The sequence below is a fragment of the Microtus ochrogaster genome, linkage group LG5 (genome assembly GCF_000317375.1).
Source record: "Microtus ochrogaster isolate Prairie Vole_2 linkage group LG5, MicOch1.0, whole genome shotgun sequence".
In the NCBI taxonomy this organism is placed as follows: Eukaryota; Metazoa; Chordata; class Mammalia; order Rodentia; family Cricetidae; genus Microtus; species Microtus ochrogaster.
In genome coordinates this window covers 16,099,709-16,120,824 of record NC_022031.1, presented here as the reverse complement: position 1 = coordinate 16,120,824, position 21,116 = coordinate 16,099,709, and the positions used below count along the sequence as shown (strand labels likewise).

Here is a 21,116-nt window from a genome sequence, read left to right as displayed (position 1 = left end):
CTCCTCTCCTCTCCTCTCCTCTCCTCTCTCTTCTTTCTTGTTGCTGCTGGCCATGATCCATCCTTTCCATCAGCCTCATTTTGCCCATGCCCTACTTAAAGGCAACTTATCCTTACTAAAACCTTTCATTTTTAACTCATCCTCTACTGCAAAAATCACCGCAATGTGGTAAGGATATAAACTGTAAATGTGAACAATGTTCCCTGTAGCCAAGAAGACCTTGAAGTTTTAGGTACTTAGGAAATGATTTTTTAGTATTACTTCTAATGTAAAATGAGTAGTAAAGTCAAACAAAACAAGAAAAGGAACAAGTTCTGCATTATCTGTATCTGATACCATTTATTATTTATATGAAGTGACAGCTTCATACTGAATTTACAAGGACTGGTGATCAGGAGTATCTTAATGTAAATCCATCATCTGTACAGAACAGGAGAAAATTACTCAGAGCAATGGTTCTCTTAAGATGTGCCTTTGGGAGTAAAGGATGGCACATGTCCTTTTAAAAGTTTTTTTTTTTTTCTTTTAATGGGCTGGAAAAATAGCTGAGATTAAAAGCATGCACTACTCTTGCAAGGACCCGGGTTTGTTTCCCCACGCCCGTTACAGCGTCTGTAATTCTAGTTCCAGGGACTCCAACACCCCCTTGTGGCTCTGTGGGTATCTGAAGTCACATGATGCACACACAGACAAATAGGCACATACACTACACATAAATAGAAAACAAATTTAAAGGACTTTTAAAAATTCAAAATATGCTCTTAATGATAAATAGAAGAAACATAGTGGTTTTATGTCACAAAAATTACTAAACGTCCCCATCTCAGAGTTACACGTTCTGGACAGTATTTTCAACTGAGAAAGTGACAGCCAGAAGTGTGTGTTTTGATTACTCCCATGAAGCATGTCACCTCTCCACCTCCACAGGGAGATTTATGTCCGCGAATGCGCACTGCCAACTTGGGGCCCTGGAGCTGCATGCTGGGGCTGGGCTGTCATTTCACAGTTTTAGGTCCAGCTGTCAGACAACAGGAAAGGGAAAGGGGCAGAACCCTTTCGGCTGTGGTGTGCTTTGCAGTCCCTGGATTCACAGCTCATGTTCTTCTTTCTCTTGCTTTGGTGGCCTCACATGAGACATGCCACCCATTCCTTGGTCATATGGCAAACAGTGCAGCCGAGGCTGAAAGTGGGAAATACTGTTTCCTATTGATGAGTGCATGTGTAAGCCGTATTAAGTCCATGAAAGCACCAGCCAGTCTGAGCAAGCAGGTGAGAGAGAGACAGACAGCATTAATTAGCATGTCAACAGTTTCTGTCTTTAAATTCCTTTTCCATATAGAGCACCAGCTTTCAGAGTTAAATGATATGATACATTTTTAAAATTATACCGAAATCTTTTTTATTGATTTTTATTGAGATCTACATTTTTCTCTGCTCCCATCCCCTCCGCTTCAACCCTCTCTTAAGGTCCCCATGCTCCCAATTTACTCAGGAGATCTTATCTTTTTTTACTTCACATGTAGGTTACATCTATGTATGTTTCTCTTAGGATCCTCATTGTTGTCTAGGTTCTCTGGGATTGTGATTTGTGGGCTGGTTTTCTTTGTATATATTCATCTTCTCTGTGGTGTTTCTGTAGTTTTTATTCTGCCTTCCAGCAAAGTTGGTTTTGTTTGTTTGCTTGCTTGTTTAAAGTGTCCGTATCTTGGCATCGCTACAACTAGCTGTAAACCAAACGTGTACTTCAATTCCCTTCTGTTTTCAGATTGAGGATGCCGAATTTTCAGGGTTTTGCAGGAGGAGTGATTCTCCTGGTAGGAAAATGAACCAAGTCTGTGAGGAATTTGAGTTAGTTTGGATGGTTTTGCATTTTCTAGATTTCTTTCTTATGTAAGAGGTACACGAAGGAACCACAGCTTACAACTACAGTTTTACTTAAGTGACAGATTTTCCCATATAGGAAAAGTATGCACGCACATTCTGGGGACTTAAGTGTTTATTCAGCAAATACCACCTGCCTGCCATGTACCAAGGACAGCGCTACCTGCTGGTGGCATTGCAGCAGCTAAGAGTCTGACTGTCAGGATAGGTTCGCCTTTCCATTAAGATAAATGCTAAACCAAATTTTCCCCAACAATCAAAGAAAGTATGTGAGACAAACAATATCTAGGCCTCTGTGCAGGAAGAGAATCTATCCCACCTGCTGGGGGGTAGGGGGGTGAATGACTGTTTTAGGAATTGGTAGTTGCTTGAGAAAGATCCTTTAAGCTAAGATCTGAAAGCAGAATGGGGTGGCCAGTGTTTAGGGGAGAGGGTCTGGGAAGTGAACTTGTCAGTGGTGGAAATTATTTTCCAAAATAGGGAATGACATTTGCAAAAGTACCAAAGGCAAAAAAAAAAAAAAAAAGGAATTTGTAAGGTGTGACCTAGACTCCAGGTCACGAGAGGAGAATGTGAAACTGATCTGTAAATGGAAACCCTTTGTTCCTTTTTCCTACCTTCCCCTTCAGCTCCTCCCCAACTTCTACCAATCCACCCTTGACCCAGGGCACACTTCAGCTCCATGGCCTTGTGTCGGAGGTGTAATTATTTTGTAATTATTTAGGACCCATCTCGAATTCATCTTCCTGCAGGATGCCGTCTGTTACATCTAAAACTATAATTAATCAACTTCTTTCAAGCTGAGCAACTTTTGGAATTGCATTAGTTTTGCTGGGGTTAGGGAACTATGTATGTGATCTCCTCAATAAGATAAGGGAAAACGGATCGTAGTGTATATTCTCCCATGTGGTTGTATTGAATTAGAAATCATATCAGTTGCAATGCACAGCCGTGCTCTTTTCATATTATTATTATATTGAATTTATTTCACGTTCTGGTCTACTTTGTTTTATACCCAATTTTTTTTTTCAGACCATTTGAAGGGGGCAGATGCTGGCTCTGTGGGAGATCTCTCCAGAAAATTTATCAGTATAGTCAAGGTTCATAAATTTCACATGAGATGAGAACAGATAAAGTTGGAGTTGTGGTGACATTTTGAAGGCAGCATATCTCTTTTTTATTTGAAAAGTACTGTAATTCTGTGAAAGCTAACACCATTGTTTTACTGAGAAGGCAATACAGTCGCATGTATATTAATGTGCTAATTTTGTTTAGCTCACCTAGGCTGTACTTTTTGAATTCAGTATCATTCCTTTGCCTTTGAGAACAAATATTTATTTACTCTCACCTTAAAGGAATTCTTAACGTAATATTCTGGTAAGGGGAACATAGGATTAGAATGACTAGTCTAGGAGTTTTCACTTTTTTTTGATATATCCCTGCATAGGGTAATATTTATCAGGAAGAATAGTTACATAGTCTGACAAATAGAAGCAGATAAAAATCATCTCCATTTTCTGAGCATCTTCGGAAAAGAATCATCTCTACCTAGATGCTAGGAGACTGTTGTTTCCCATCTGGACACTAAGGAGAAGCTACTGTTTTCCATTGCCAAGCTAAGAAAAGACACTTTGTTTTTGCCAGCATAAAAGGAAGATCAGAATACTTTGTGCTCAGAACTTCTTTTGGAATAAATGCAAGTTGAATATGTCAGAGAAAAAAATAAGCACACCCTAAGAGTTAGTTAAGGAAATACGCTGTGTGAGGGAAAATGCCCAGTGCTTGTGGAAGCAAAATTGATTTTTCACTCTGCTGACTTTGTATCGGATCACAAGGACAATCTTAAAATGGCATAGCCAAGGCACTTTAGTCACGCCTTTTGATGAGCATTCTTTCTATTGCTTTTGTTGGTCCCTTTTTGCTGGCATTTCAGATTTTGTTTTGTGGATGTACCTTGGAAGGTGAATAGATGACGATAAATTACTTTTAGTTTGATCCCGGAGACTTTGATACAGAAGGCGTGATTCTAACTTAGAAGGAAAGACTATGGCTATATTGAAATCCTTGGTTGGGATGGGAACCATAGCATGAAGTTTGTCAAATGAGCTGCCTGGTTAGACAGTTGAACAGAAGGCAGGGTCTGTATTTTGTAGATGAAAGTTTGTGAAATTCTGTCACTCATGTTGACTTTGCTTGGCTTTTTTACATTCAGGCCAAATAACTCTAATTTCCATTGCTGGCCAGTTCCTCTGTCTCTCGCTTGGCATACCTTAGATTTCTGCCCGTATGCCATGGTATCTCCCTGCTTCTTCTCATTTAGTCTTTTCCCCTTTGGATTTCCCGATGTGTCTATCTTACCTTGCGTTAACTCATGTTCTTGCAGTATTTGTTTCTCTTTTTTTTTCTTTTTATTTGTTTCCCCCCTTTTTGATTTACACATTGTTAACAAAATGTCTACTAATAGATGATTAACAAGTATGTATATATGTATAGAAATGCCCAAATGTTGGTCAGCCATACCTGGATTGAAGATGCAAACAGTGGTGGGTTGGAAAACAGTGTTGAGCCAGTGTCAAGTTGGAATGGAATTCTCCAGCTACTCCTATCCTGCTTGAGAAATTGTTACATCTGACTCAGTAATATTTACTGTGCACCGTTTGCAAGTGAAATATATGTACAGCAATTGTGGATGCTGTAATGAGTCTGAGTGTTCTAGGAGATCTGTGGGTAGGTGCAGTAAGCAGGCTGTAACAGGGATTTTCCAGGGAACCATGGCTCTGATAACAGGAAAGTCAGAAAGGACACATATAGTATGAACAACTAGGGAGCTCAGGGTCTGGACGCAGTACTGACAGATGATATCATGGGTGAGTTGTGGAAGGAGAGAGGGCCTATTTCAATGGACAAACAAAAGCACTGTGGAACTATGAGGCAGGGGGGGTAAATCAGCAAGGTATGCAGGCCATGATATACTCCAGGCACATCCTGGGGAACTTGGGCTTAAGCCCCCCTCCTGAGCACTAAGCAGTGTGGTGGGGGAGGGTGGTTCCATGGTGGGGGAGGGTGGTTCAATTCAGATGGGGGCCAACATTGAAGACCTGTTAGGAGGAAGGGCAAAACCAAAGTGGAGATGGGGACAGAGAGAAAGAAAACAAACAGAAGATGGAGAAGCAAAGAGAGTCAGAGAGAGAGAGAGTCTGCTTAGGAAAACTATTAAATTGTCAAGGTAAGAGCAAGTTAAAGATAATAAGAACCGTGACATTGAAAAATGAAGAAGGAATGCAGGAAAATGGCCAAAGAGACTGAAATGGTTAGAATTCTGGTGAAAATACGAAGTGTCTCTGGAGTCCAATTCTGAGTCAAGCTCAATTATATGTTGTCTTCATAGTTGCTGTACCTTGTGACATATTACTGCCAGAAAAGGGTCATCTGCATCAAATTTAAATGCCCTCAAAATGTATCATCATCTCTATTCAAAATCTAAAATAAAGGATCAAATGTATATTATATATTTAGTACTCTGTAGTAAGTGTCAAAAGATGATAACTTCAAATTATCACTAAATAAAAATATCTTATACAGATAAAGCTGAACTTAAATATGATATTTTCGTTTTAGTCTGATCACTCCTACCTTGGAGTTTACCTGTAGCTTATTTTAAGAATTTGTGCACAGTAACAATTCCACACTTCTCCACTGTGTTTTCATTTGTATGGATTTTGAATTTCTTCAGCTTTTGAGATCAGTAACACAGACATAGAAGTCAATAACGTCCAGGGACTAGAGAAATGGCTCAGCCTATAAGAACACGTGCAACTCTTACAGAGAACCGGGGTTCAATTCCAAGCTAACAATAACTCCAATCCCAGAGGATCTGCCACTCTATCCCTGCCCCTGAAGACACTGCATGCATGTGGCACACAGACGTAATGGCAGGAAAAACACTCAAACATAAATAACATTAATTTAAAACATTAACTATATACATTCTGAATATTCGATGAAAGAGAGAGAGATGAGCAAAGTTCTTACTAGTCTTACGGAAGAGGCTTTTGAGTAGATATAATACGACATTCACTGTATTTCTTAAGAGCTTCTTGAGAAAAGCAAAACAGAAGGCTCTTTAATTAATCAAATGTCAGTCGGCTCCCAGTGAGAGAAGCATAGAGTAAACATGAAACTCTGCCGTGTCGTAGAAAAGAAGAAAAGAGTGATGCCTGGGTACAAGTCTCCACTGAAACCTTGCTACACTTGGAGCCCAGATCCCTGACTAGAACCCCCCGACATCAACCAGGGCAGGCTTTTAATGTCTCCAGTTCTGTTTCCTGTTCTGTCTGCTGGAGCTAATTATGATTCATAGGCTATCCTATTAGCTGAGAAGAACAAGTCTTCAAAGCTTGCTTAGCATGCAGAAGAGCTGATCCCAGAGAGTTTTGTCTGAAGATAGGTTTCATGGGTTCCCTGCAAAGCAACATAATTGGAGAAAAAATTAATGCCAAGCATTTCTCTGAGTTGCTTGGCTCTGGGGTACTTGACCTCATTGCCTACTAAGATGCCTACTAAGAAAGAATGAATCTATAATAGAGCTGTGCAGAGTAGGCCAGGAGGAGCCACACTCTAAGAGGTTTAAACCCAGGTGCTACCTCTGTTGGCACTTTAGCAGATGACACAGGATAGAGGTAATCCTGAAACACGGTTTGGAAGAATGTGTAGACCTTGCTCTCTGGTCCTGGATTTAGCTCAGACAGGAGGGCTGGTTCCCCAAATGTGCCGTGGGCAACATTGCTGGAGACTTGTCAGCACATTTATGTAGTGTTCAGCCACAAGCTGGGAAGAAATGCTACAGTTTCCTTGAATGCTACCAAATTCTGTACTGGTTAAATAAATTGTTGTGGAAATCACTTTAATCAACCAAAATAATGGTTAAGAATGAAACGCTGAATCCCCACACTCAGCTTCTTTATACATGCTTTGGTCAGAATTTCACTTATAACAATACTTCAAGTCATTCATGTGAAAATGAGCTTGCTTCTTGCTGGTAACACATCTAATCAAGGTTGGAATGACAGCATGATTTACAGGCTGAATCTGTGCTTATTCTAGTAACCTTTATGGTGGAAGAAAAACAGTTTCAGAAATACATTCACAGGAAAGGAAGAAGTGGCTTCAAATGACACATTTCCCTCGCAAATATCTAGTTGAGTTATTGCCATGAGTTACAGATAGAATAACAATCTTATCTTTAATTTAGTTAAGAATGTAGGTGCTACAACATTGAAATTCTGGCTGTGACTGGGGAGATTGCTAAGTGTGTAAGATTGTTTGCTGTAAAGCAAAAGCAAGAGGACCCAAGTTCAAGTCTCCAGCAGCACATGAAATCTAGGCATGGCAACTTTCTGGAAAGGCAGAGAAAGTGGGTCCTCGGAGCTTTCTGTGTGCCTGGACTAGCTAGAAAGACAAACTTTATGTTTAGTGAAGGAGAGTGTCTCAAAAAATAAGACAAAGAGCAGTAGATGACACTAGATATTTTCCTATGGTCTCTGTATGCATGTAATGGGCAAACACACACACACACACATCTTCATGTGTGTACATGAACCACACACACACACACATACAATGATTGTAAAGATGACAATTTTTAAATGAAAGTCAAATCTTACACCCTTTTGCCTTATACTTCACAAGTTAATTTGTTTTGCTTCTTTCACTATAGATGATACTAGGTTACACATGGATTTTGTCACACAGTACATAATTTATGCTGAACATACCCACCCTTGTCCCTTCTCTCCTTGTCCCATTAGTCCCCCTTGTCTATTCTAGTTTCATATAATATGTTTCTATATAAAATCTAGGACCCACCAATGAGAGGAAAAACTATGGGTTTTTTGCTGAGTAATTTAATTTGCTTAATAAAATTTCCAGCTGCATCTGTTTTTCTGCAAGTAATATGACTTCGTTCTTCCCTGTGGCTAAATAATTTCTGTTGTGTGTATGGCATAGTTGTCTATCCATTTCTTCTGCTGACAAACACTTAGGCTAGGTTCTTAATTTAGACATTGTGAATAAATATCCAAGTCAGCAGATACAGAAACTTGCACAACCAAAACAGCCTAGTCTTACTATGTTCCTACTATAATGTGGTCCTAATGTGTGTGGCTAGTACACAACTCACACCTCAGCGTGAAGTGACTCTCTGCACTAAGATCTTCCAGTTCACTAAGACAAGTAAAGGCTTTGGGGGGTTTGGATGCTGAGACAAAGTAAAGCAGTGCAAGTAGTTGTATTTCCTTCCTTCTTTCCTCCCTCCCTCCCTCCCTCCCTCCCTCCTTCCTTCCTTCCTTCCTTCCTTCCTTCCTTCCTTCCCTCCCTCCCTCCTTCCTTCCTTCCCTCCCTCCTTCCTTCCTTTCCTCCCTCCCTCCCTCCTTCCTTCCTTCCTTCCTTCTTTCCTTCCTTTCTTTTTTGTTTGTTTGTTTTTCAAAACAGGATTTCTCTGTGTAGCTCTGGCTGTCCTGGAAATCACTCTGTAAACCAGGTTGACTTTAAACTCACAGAGATCCACCTACCTCTCCTTCCCGAGTGCTGGAATTAAAGGCATGTGCCACCAGCGCCTGGCAAATAGTTGTATTATTTTTCAAATTCTTGTTCTTGTTTTCATTTATTTGCTTTGGAGACAGTATTTCATTTATTTTAGACTGGTTTTGAACTTCCTGTGTAGCCCAAGGTGACTTTGACTTTCTGATCCTTTTATTTCTGCTTCCTAAATAGGATAATAACTACCTACTTATTTTTCTTCCCTAAACTGCAGCAAGTTTTTGCAGATAAAGACTGTCTTCTCCATTGTAATCCCCAGCACTGGAGACTCCTCCTGCCTTATAAACTACATGTTATGAACAGATGGCGGAATGCATGAGTGTAAAGATTAGGGATGCCCAGGTGATGTGAGGAGCTGAAGGTAGCCTAGGAGAATGGTCAGTAGAAGAGTGACTCCAGGCACAGAAAGCCGTGTAAGACAAGTGCTTCCATGTTAGCAATGAAGAATATGCTCAGGAGGAAGGTGGTAGCAAGAAAAGTGTGCAGCCAACAAGGAACCAGTTTCACATGATAAAGGGATAACCTTGAAGGTGGAGGGCTGTCACTTACAAGAGAACCAGGAAGTGATTTCTGGAAAATGTTCACTTGAGGTGGGAAATGCAAAGTTACCAGGAAGTGATTTCTGGAAAATGTTCACTTGAGGTGGGAAATGCAAAGTTACCAGGAAGTGATTTCTGGAAAATGTCCACTTGAGGTGGGAAATGCAAAGTTTCCAGTGTTGCTTGGGAGAATGGTTTTAGCAGAGAGAGGCCAAGGGTGTTGTCCATAGTTGACAGAAGCAAGGGTGAAGGGTTGTTAGCAGGATTGGTACTTGTTTCCTTGGGAGAAGTTTTGATTGAAAGAAAGGGGGGCAGGTTACTACAGAACAGCATCTGCAGGGGTGTGGTTACTGGGAAATCATTTGTTTTCAGTCAGAATAAACTTGGTCAAACTTGAATTTACAGAAAGGCTTTGTATTTCTGTGATGTTATTCTGATTTTTATTTTCACCTCGATTTATTTTTCTCTCCTTCATGTGCACTTCCTGAGCAGCTAGCTTTCAAGGAGCTGAACATAGAATGTGACAGAATCCCTCTCCTCCCACACAGCAGTTTTAAAGGTCACTTCCAGCCTGACCTTTGATCCTTTAAGGAATGGAACTATGAAAGAGGGTCAGGTGGGACTTTGGTTACCTGCATATTTCTCTTGATCCATTCTCTCCCTAAATTCTTTTGGAAGCATCTTTCACATGTCTGATGGCTGTAATTCCAACTGTATTAATTCCCCTGTTTTTCCATGGTAACTGGAGTCTACAGTTATTTATGAAGCTCACTTCTGAATTGTTACACACTTAGGAAATGGTGGCAAGATCCTGCTGCTGATGTTGCTGCTGATTTTTATTAAAATTATTGGAAATTTAAGGTAGGACAGACCTGGATTAGTTTGACAGTGAGTTCTTTGTTTTTGTTGTTGTTTGTTTGTTTGTTTTTTTTATCTTGTATGAGCACAGCTCATAAGACAAGTGGTCTTTGTGCATGTATATCTTGTGATAAAAGAAAAAGGCATTATGCTTGGTGTGGATTTTTTTTTGTTTTTTGTTTTATTTTATATTAACCAGTAGTTCCCATTCAAGAAGAACAACTCAGTACTTATGGACAAAGATTCTTAATTGAAAGACTCTTAGAAATGGTGTCACTCATCAGAAATGTTGAGTATCTTATTGCTCAAATAAGATACGTTGACTGCTTGCTGCTCATGAGCAAAGATGATGTAACAGAGGCAAACTGTATATTGATTCTGTCTTCGGGGTGCTTATAGTTTACTAGAGGGAAAATGTAAACAAATACCTAAGAGGAAAACAAGCAGGATTTAAGTTTATTGAAGCTTGGGCTTCTGGGGCAGTGAAGAATCACCAGCTCTAAGGAAAGCCAGGAGACATGCTGCTAGAGAGAATAATGACATCATCTAGTGACATTCCATGTGCTCTACTGCCTGAATTTTACCAGAGAATGGGAAGCCCATCTTTGAAGTTTTCATTAGACTTATGTAATTGCTGTATGTGTGTATGTAGACGTCAGAGGACTGTTTGTGGGTCCCAGGGATCTAAATTAGGTCCCCAGTCTTAGTGGCAAGCTTCTGTACACTCTGATCAATTTTACTGGCTAGAAACTTTGCCTTTGGATAAGGCACAGTGTAGAGTCATACAAACCGAGCATGAGACACCTAGAATCTCAGTGTAATAACTGAGAGGCTTCAGGTTAGCCTCTTCCTTAGAAGCAAGAAGAGTTTGATTGTATCATTTCTCTCCTGTCAAAGAAATCAAAGATAAACTGGCTTGGACCTGTGCCCAGGGTGTCAGGCCCCCTGAGAACTTTTGTTTTTATTTCAGTTGCCATTCACTGATGGAGTAACTGTCAGATGTCCTTATTCTAGGTTCTGATAACTGATAATTGCCTTTCTTTAAGTGATATTTTTCAGTGCTGATTCAACTGTGGCTTAATGTTTATCAGCTTAAAAATTCCTCCTATATGCCAAAAACCCTTTTTGAAAATATGTATAAATATATTATTTTCTTCTGTTAGGCCTGTGTATTTAGTTGCTGCAGTATGATAGTATGGTAACTCCAAAATTATTTCTAGCTTTCGGGAAAATAAAAATCAGTTCAGTACAAAATGCATAGCATTGTAAAGAACTGCCTTAGATTATGGAATTCCAAAATAAAGTACAGGTTGGTAGCATGGCTTATGCCTATAGTCTAAGCACTGAAAAGGCTGAAGTAGGAGGGTTGCTATGATTTTAAGTATACCTCAGGCTACATAGTGAGGTCCAGGCCAGCTTGAGTATAGGACCCTGTCTCAAAATAAAGTCTAATTAGAAGAGGTCAAGGGTGTTTTCCCATCCAGACTTCATTGTTTATCATAAGCAAAGGAGTGTGTGCAATTCAGTATAATGGAGATAAGTCAGTTTATTTCAGAAAAATATTCTCTAAATATCTCATCTGAGCTGGGCTTCATGGGACTAGTATGATTTTGTCAGCAGAAAGGATGAAGAGGGAAGTCCAGGAGGAGAAAGCAGGGCTCAAGAAATGATGTGTGTGCAGAGATGGCACATGGGATCTGAGGAAGATAGTGTGCTGAGCAGCCAGGATGATGGAGTTGCACTTCAAACCTTAGGTCTTGAAGAAGAGTAAATGAGTTTTGAAGGCAATAAAATGAAATCTATGCTCTCTAGAGATCATCTTCAAGATCAATTCAATCTGACCTAACTATGGTACCCAGAAAGAATTGGCACCAATTTAATATATTAAAAAAAAAAAACTCTCATGGTTTTAAACCTTAAAGAGTTATTCCTTAAAAATGTCATCTAACATGTTTGAATTTCTTAACATAATTACTGAATGAACTAGAATGATTTTTAAAGTTGAAATACTACTTAATTTTACGTTTTCCTGGCTCAAATGCACTTGTTTGTGTGACATGATACCATTGAACTTCATTATTCAGAATGCCCTCCTTCCAGGAGGCATGTGCTTCTCACAGATTCTTTTCTGTAATATTGGAGCACGGGAGCTTCAGGAGTAGTTTAGCAGCAGATGCTGTCCATAGTGTTATGTAAATATGTTAGGCACAAGGAGAGTCTGTCACCCTTGCAGATTCATAAATGGGAGAATGAACGTCAGTGAGGGAGTGTTTGGGCAGTGGAGAACGGGACGCTGATGGAGTCAGCTCTCTGCAGATTCTCAGGAAGGAAAGGAGAGAAGCAAGTCTTCCAACAACAGTCTGGACCAGTGAGGTCTGTGTCCATGACCAATGTGGCCAGTCATAAAAGTGCTAGTGACCCACATGTGCAATGGCACACTTCTCTGTGGTCATGCACACGGTCTGTCTTGTTAACCTTCTGGCAGCTGATTTTGCAGTGTTCAAGTGGAATTGAAGCTGCAGATTGACCACTGACAGTTCTCTGGCAACTCTTACCGCAGAATTCATTATGATAGTCAAACAGGACCCAGGCAAACCCAAGACTGTCTCAGAGTCAGAATTTCTCTTCGTCCAATTGTCAGCACTGCTCTCAGTGATGCTCGGACTGTGTTTAAGGTCATGGGTGAGGGCTGGTGGGATTCAAGAACAAATTATCGCTCTCCAGCTTTGCCACTCAGTGTGTGTCCTTTAAACATCTGTGGCTAGAGATTGAACATACGTAATTTTTATTTGTACAAGTGTCCAGTGTTTTTAAATAAGATATATTAGAAAATTATTTTCTATAATTTAAGTGCAGTGACTGTCCATCAAGTGCAATTTAGTAACAATACCAGATATCCAGTCACGTCTGTACTCAACTGTAATATTAGGGCATCTAATCATATGCATGGATGACCAAATGGCTTTCCAGTTCTTTTTGAAATAAAGAGTAAATTCTAAAAGTCAAAATACTTGTAAAATGCGCAAAAGCAACTTGCTACGATTTATAATATCCTAGAGTAGGATACAATAACAAGTTTATATGTGTCAGACCAAATGAAGAATCTTGCACATGACATGATTCTATATAAATATATAAATATAACTATATAAATCGACCGGTAATGTCATGGATACTGATCTGTGGGAAAAGCCAGAATAAAGCAGAGGTCTTGGCTGGAGAGTGCCCTTCCACTTTGTCATAAAATGCTAGAGACACTTGTGCCTTCACCATCTCTCTTAGAAATTGGCTCTTCTCCAATATGCTCAGGGGCGGGGGGAGGAGACTAGGCTGGCCAAATGAGAAGATGTCACTTTTGTCATTGATCTAACTTCTGTGTATCTCTCAAGTCTAAATCAATTTCTTTAACTCTTTTCACCCAGGGAGTTGCACTGTTTCACTTTGTGGGAAAAGAAATGATCATCTCTCGAGAACAGCTTGAACGTGCTGAGCTAGGAACTGGACTTTTTACCCATTTGAGAGTGCAATATTGTGATTAATTAAATTTAGTACTTAGCTTGAATGACTACATGAACTAATCAATGTGTCCACACTTGTTTTCTTCCTCCTGTGGAAGGAAATTCCCTGCTTCATCCCTAAAATCTTGTTATAATGCTAAGTGATCCTTATCGTTTCTGGGATCCCTTGCAGCTCTAAATTTCCACATGTTAGAAGTCACATATTTCTTCCTGCTCATTACTACTGTATCTGGTAGTTGAACCTTTCTTTTGAGATCTCTGCACTCCTTAATAGATTATTGAAGATTTCTTTTGTTTGACATTTTGTTTCCTTAGAGAGTGGATCTGCCCACTTTGACAAAATTCTTTCCTCCATCTTTAATTGAATCCACTCTTTAGGCATATAGGCTCCATCTCCCCCATGCCTATTATGTTATTCTTTGTGAAGCTTCCTCTTAAAATACTTCTTACAGTAGTAGCCTGTCATAATCCTATCCAAATCCAACTCTTAAATCCTATTCTTAGGACCTTCTTCCTCCAAATTAATCCACTAAGTCTTTGGACTTACCTTTTATATTTGCATCTTCTTTTATTGCAAATACACCTATTATTGTCTTCTTGACAATGGTAGGAAGACAATGCCAAGTTTACTGTAGTTATTTGATATATAGATATCTATATGTCATATATTTCATACATATATGAGGCTAAGTCAACTTAAGTTCAGCCTTTGTTGAATTTTACTGTCACCTCACTGCTTTCATTGGTGTTTCATTCTCAGAGGCTCAAACATGAGGACCATACAAAAATCTTCTCATTTTAGAAAATTAGGATAGTGAAAGCTGACATGGACCAGCAGGAGAGCTCACTGCTCAGCCTTTCCAAATCAACATCAAAGCTTTTGGAATGGTCTTAATAAGATTTTCTCTATTCAGACCCAGGACCATGACTTCATTGTTACTCACCTTAGAAGCATCATAAATGACATCAGCTTTGGCATTAATCCAATTTTACCATTAACTTTCTCCATAAAATTTGATTAAGAGGCATGGCAAGGCTTTTGTAATTAAGGAGAGTGCATTGGGAAATTGTTTTCCATCCACGGTTTGTCATACTCTGACTGGTACTGGAATTCACTGACTACCTGTTAAGTAAAATGTCAGGCCAAACAGCCTTTTATCTGATGAAGAATTCCTAACATGGTTTTCACCTCAAGTCTCAACTTGCATCCTCAGCAGTAATTGACTTTTCAAATTTGTTGACTGCACATATAGGAATGTTGAAGTAGCTAAGTAGTTTTTGGTGATCTTCTTTGGATCTCTTCAGGAATCAGTGTACTTTACAATAAATACATTATTAACTCTTAATAGTAGTTGTTGATTAACTTCCATAGCCGTGCATTGCTGATTCTTCGTAATTATTCGTTTTCCTTCCATTATGGATTAGAAAGAGTTAAGTACAGGCACACATCTTCACGAGTCAAATGTTCAACTCTGAATCTGCAGGGACTTTTATCTTGTGAGAGTGTCTTGAGTCGTGAAGTTTTGATGTTAGCTGATTTTCTTTGTCAGTTCTGCTATATGGCAGTTAGTCAAGTTTCTAAATGGTATTATTTGATGTGTGCCACATTTGCAATCTCTAAGTTACTTTGCCTGAACTTCATCAACTATGAGTTATTGCTTTAAATATTTTGCTGCATTGATATTTAAAGATTTCTATAAAGTCACTCTGAAGTGAATTTAGTAGATTTAGACCATTATGATTTAACCTGCTTTTAAGAGGCTGAGTCAGGATCAACTTTTTTTTTTCACTCTCTCTTTTCTTATGTTACTGGAGTTTGAAGCCAAGCTAGCATTATGCATGCCAGGGTAGGCAAGTATTCTACCACTGGATTACAACCCAGCCAGAATGGGTTTTGTTTGTTTGCTTGTTCAAAGAAAACACTCTCTTGGAAAGAAGGAAGAGGGCAGCCATGGCGTTGGCATCCTTCTCTAAGAAGGAAGAGGGCATCCATGGTGCTGGCATCCCCCCCCCTAAGAAGGAAGAGACCAACCATGGCACTCACACCATCTTCCTAAGAAGGAAGAGGGCAGCCATGGTGCTGGCACCCCCTCCCCAAGAAGGAAGAGAGCAGCCATGGTGCTGGCACCGTCCTCTAAGAAGGAAGAGAGCAGCCATGGTGCTGGCACCGTCCTCTAAGAAGGAAGAGAGCAGCCATGGTGCTGGCACCGTCCTCTAAGAAGGAAGAGAGCAGCCATGGTGCTGGCACCGTCCCCTAAGAAGGAAGAGAGCAGCCACAGCACTGACATCTTCCCCCAGAGCTGTTCCTCTTAGACAGCTCTAATCGTTTGTGGACTGCTCTGATAGAACACATTGTCCTAGCTGACTTGAGATTCAGGAGACCTCCACTTTCCACAATCGATGCACTTGGCTGAGCCATTTAGAGGACAGATTCTTTAATCTAAAAGCAGTTCTTTTCTTTTTTAGGTCAAACCTTTATTTGTATAGTGACAAGAGGATTATCTAGATTTCAAATCCATGACTTAATTTTTATTTTTTAAGATGTTAGTTTAAGTAATAAACAAAATAGCTGCAGTCTATTTTAGGTGGCCTCAGGGAAAGAAGGCTAATGTTGGTCTTAATTTTATCTTTTTAAAAAGATTTTATTTTTACTCATGTATATAAGTTTGTGACTATGTGTGGGTATATGCACATGAGTCGAGGTGTTTGAGGAGGCCAGAAAAAGTTGTGAGATCCCTGGAGCTGGGGATACAGGCAGGTGCAAGCTGCTAGACATGAGAGAGAGAGAGAGAGAGAGAGAGAGAGAGAGAGAGAGAGAGAGAGAGATCTGTGCATGTGTGCATGCACATGCAAAAGCACACGCGGATTTCAGAGGGGAGCTTTGTGGAGTCAGTTCTCTCTGTTCATCTTCATATGGGTTCTGGGAACTGAACTCATACAGTCATACAGTCAGTCTTACTTGGCAAGTACACTTACCTGTTGAGTGATCTTGCTTGTCCAAGTCTATCTTTTCATATAACTAAAACCCCCCTAAGAAATCCTGACTACTGTGTGCACTTTTAGTCACTGTCATCAATTAGACAACTTCCATTTGCACATCATAAAAGCATGCACTTCATACACCAACACTGTGCCACCTACACAATGATGACATTGGGGCCCTGAGTCTAGGTGGTTTGCCCTTGAGCTTTGGTTCTTTCCTTCATCGCATCATGCCTTCTGCCCAGGCACACTGGAGGAAAGGCATTCTTGGTCAGGGAGGGGATCTGCCTTGGCGGCAGCACATCCATTCTAAGTTGTAGTTTTCCTAGATCAACAGTGAGGACAGACAATGTCTAAGTCACAGCTGATTTCAAGGTATTATCTGTTTGTGTGGCCACAATGGACCTGAAGTGGAAATCATGAGTTAGAAGCTCTCCCTCTGACCTGATGGGCTCTGGAGCTCACAGAAATGACTAGGGCAAGTTTTGCAGACAGTGCCAAGTCACATAGGCAACTCTATGTGAAAGTTCAGAGCCAACTTCATCGGTTGGAACCAGGAATAGAAAACACATCTGTTTCTCTGGGAAGAATGAAACTCTGCTGCCCACCCTGTTTGAGACTGTCACTCAGGTGATGCTAGATCTGAAGATGACAGAAGCAAGCAGAGCCACTACACTAGGAATCAACTACTCCCTGGGTCTGCAATGTGACTATCTCAACATCTGTAAGATGGAATGCTCAAACCTCTGACTGAAGAAGCCAGAAATGTGGATCTTGGCACAAAATGACTTTGGAATTATTTAAGAAAGAAGCGTAATAATTCAGTTATATAAAAATAAAAAACCCTAAATTTAAAATATTTTCACTTCAAGTAAAAGTACATATAATTCCATAGGTCATGAAAAAACATAACTCTGAGAAAGAGAGTCAGAAAAATGGCCACTGGAAATAAATATGTCCTAGAACAATGGTTCTAAATCTTCCCAATGCTGCGACTCTAGTACAGTTCCTCATGCTGTGACCTTATCTGATAAAATTGTTCTCATTGCTATTACATAACTGTAATTTTCCAACTGTTTTTTAAATAATAATGTAATTATCTAATATGCGGGATATCTGTTATGTGACCCCCCAAAGGGTTGCAACCCACAAGTTGAAAACCACTATTCTAGAACCATTTGGTTCATCAAAGCAACCGAGAAAAATATGCCTGGGCTTCTGAAAGTATGACAAAAGGATATCAGCCACAAAGGCTGTAAACATGGATATGGAAAATGAGAACGCCTCTTCTCTGGCACCTCTGGCTGCAGTCAGTATTGTGATGGCAGCTGCACTTGTGAGCTAGGTCCAGAGGTGTTCTAGGGAAAGAGCCATCATCGGTACAGGCAGGAGAACAGAGGAGGGTGTACTATAGGAAGATGGCTTTGACCATCTTTGTGATACTTTATTTACATAAAGGTGAAACAGAGTACAAAATGCCACAGTTTGTCAAAGCATGGTAGTGTGTCTGTGGGTTTTCATATTATACTGAATATGGCCTTGTATTGCATTCCCAACACCTGAAGGGTTGGGCATAATGATACGTGGATGAAACAGCCAGGTCAGTCACTGGCAATGCATGAAGCTGTATTCTCACATCCATTCAGTGGCTCTCAACTTCTCATCAGGACCCACAGGTCCCATCTACCCAGTCTGTCCTTTCTTGTCTCGTGGCTGGATCTCTGTCCCTAGCTCAGCCCCTGATTTTTCCCCTCACAGGATCCAAGCTTTATTTTCTTTTTCTTTGGGAGCCTTTTGGATGACTGCTCTCTCCTTCAGGAAATCTAGGGGAAAGTTTAAATGATGTCTTTGATTTTGCTCTTGGTTTAGTGGAGGCAGTGCAAACTGACTCCTTGGCTCCATGGCATCTTCCTGGCAGTTGAGTGGTAACTGTGGACTATGTCATTGTAATCTAGTCCTAGGCTAGACACTGCCTGGTGTTGGGTCATCCTTGTATTCATGGCAACATATTTGCTCATGACACTCCTTACAGGTGCAGTCTGCCAATAAATCTCAGGAGGTCAGACGGAATTCTAGTGAGCAATAACCAACTTTTGGTATTATATTGATTATATGTAATTCCTTTAAAAGAGAAGCTTAATCAGATTTTAGGAAAGAAGAAACTAATTCTCAATAAGAATAAATGTAATTGTCATTTTGGAAGTTGCTCTTGTCTAATCTAGTTTGTAAAACCTCATTGGTCCATGGTGCTTCATTTTAAAAAGTAGACCACAAAAGAGGCTGCTACTAATTATGGGAGTAGCACTAAGGGGAAGGGGTGCCTGTGGGTCCCAGTCTGCATGGCAACGTTAGAGGACATTTCCAGAAGTAATTTTTCTCCTGTGAACCATCCTAGCAAAAAATGAATAGCCATTCCCTTTGCATAGGCCTGACCAACCCTGTCACCAGGGCCTTTGCTCATTTACTGATCTTTAAACAGCAGTTTTTGGAAATCAAATGTCTTCATGTATTTTATGTTCTTTGTTTTCTAACAAAATACGGTTTTCTTTGGACTCTTTCAGGGCATTCTACTTGGACAAGTCAAATTCACCGCCAAACGCCACATCCAAAGCTGCCTATGTCGATAAGGTAAGATGGTGATTGCGTTTATTGGTGCAGTGTTGCCCACCTGCCTCCCTTTTAGTCTTTCTGTTTCCCTCTTGAGCAATGCCTGATTCTAGAGATTTGCAATGCCCAATGTGTTGCCTCCGTAGAAGATGGTGTTTTACCTCGGTCATCCAAATGCTGGGACAGCTGAACTGCATGCCGCCTGAAAAGACATCTGAGAGTGTTGAGCTCTGTGCTTTTCACTTTCCTTTTAGCTCATGAGGCCCCTGAATGCGTTAGACGAGCTCTACCGGCTGGTCACCTCGTTTATCAGATCCAAACGCATCGCTGCCTGTGTGAACACGCCTTGCGGGGCCTCCGGAGTCGGTCTGCTGTCGGTGTCCTCGGAGCTGTGCGACAGGCTCGGAGCCTGTCACATCATCATGTGCAGCAGTGGTGTGCACAGGTGTGTGACGTCTTTGCCCGGTTGACATGGTTCTTGTCCTATAGTTAATGTGACTGGACTAAAACTAGAGATGTTCAAGGACTCAGCTGTGTTTGGGGTACAATTTGAGATTTTTCTGGGTTGGATTCTTGGGGTTTTAGTAACTGTAGATAAACCAATGAGGAAATCCCCTGTTTGTACCAGGATAGCTCAGATTTGTATTCCTCTCATGTTTATATTACCATATTAGTATTTTAGGTACAAAATGTGTGTCTTTCTTATTCACTGTAGGAATTCCCTTAGTTGGAGTTAAACTCAAATAACTCAACACCACTTTTCTCAGTTCCTCGGTTCCTCACATCCCTAGACCCAAAGTGTCCTGAGACCGATGTTCCTTGGGGTAGACACTGCCTTCCTCCAGTGGTCAGCCAAGTGATGGCCCAGGACCTCACATGATACAGTCGATGCGTCATGATAAATCCTGCCAACTGTGCTGTTTGGAGCAGCCAAGGCGGGTGCATCAGACTCACCCTCCCATGGGAGTGAGCATCCTTGCTCTCAAGTCCCACTTCATCATCGCCCGGGCCTCTCTCTTATTGTGGAAGTGAAGCCTTACAGATGCTAATGTAAGGTAGAACTGTAGCTTTCCCTTTAATCTGAACAGGGAGCTTGACTGAGCACAGGATATACTTTCTTAGTACTAGGTCTTTAGACTTTGACGGTCATGGTCACTTACTTACTCACATTTATTTGATCCTTACTCCGTGCAAAGTGCTGTAATTGGTGCTGTGTAACATCATACAGGGAGGATGTTTATTTTTGAGACAAGCATGAATAGCAAATGGGGCAATATAACAGTGATTAAAATTAGTAATACTTACAAGGATAAAAAAAAACAACAAAACTACCATACAAGAAAAGTATTACTTAGGAAATCCAAAACTAATGAGTAGGATTCAGAGGGGAATCAATCGTTCAGAGCCTCAGGTCTGGAGCATTCCATGGAGCTGATGTTGAACTGGGATTAGAGCACAGAAAGGGGAGAAAGGCCATTCAAGGCAGCAGCCTCTGCAGTCTGTGTCATTTCATCTTGATGGGATATGACCAGGGTCTAGCTTTGAAGCTCAGTATAGCATGATCATAAGTTTGAAATATGAGTCAGTTTCTCAAGCATATTCTATAATCTTTTTACTACCAGAGAAATAATTTTTTGGTAACTTCCTGTCAATTCAGGCTATACCCATTCATTCATTCATGATTTGATCTATGTGTGTTCACTGAGCACTGGTTGGGTGTCTACACTGCTGGGTTTACTGTATTAAAGAAATATATCGATTTACATATAGTGTACATTGCATTGTGGGAAATGAATGATGAAGAAAACAAACAAGTATGCTGTGCTACAGGTGGAGTAACACCAAAGAATGGAAGCTAGAGTCAGCATAAGTCAACATAAGAGAAGGGTGTGCTTTCTGAGTGCTAGGCAGGTCTTACGCGACACAGGAAAGGAAGATCAATTTAGTGATTTGCTTGTCTCAAAGACAGAGCCTCCCAGGCACCAGGGGAGGCAGAACAAGAATCTTTTGGTGGAATATGCCTGCTAGGTTCAAGAAATGGCAAAGAAAAGAAAGAAAGAAAGGAGGGAAGGAAGGAAGGAAGGAAGGAAGGAAGAAGAAGAAGAAGAAGAAGAAGAAGAAGAAGAAGAAGAAG

At 40.5% G+C, this 21,116-nt stretch overlaps 1 protein-coding gene across 1 annotated transcript in view; it reads left to right on the top strand.

The window, feature by feature from the left end:
• The window catches only part of Prex2 (phosphatidylinositol-3,4,5-trisphosphate dependent Rac exchange factor 2), a 276,161-nt gene that overhangs the window by 227,871 nt on the left and 27,174 nt on the right, over nucleotides 1-21,116 (top strand). Inside the window, exons 36-37 of the mRNA XM_005361884.3 lie at nucleotides 18,937-19,003; nucleotides 19,237-19,427. Coding sequence (XP_005361941.1) covers nucleotides 18,937-19,003; nucleotides 19,237-19,427 — 258 coding nt within the window. The remainder of the gene's footprint in view (nucleotides 1-18,936; nucleotides 19,004-19,236; nucleotides 19,428-21,116) is intronic.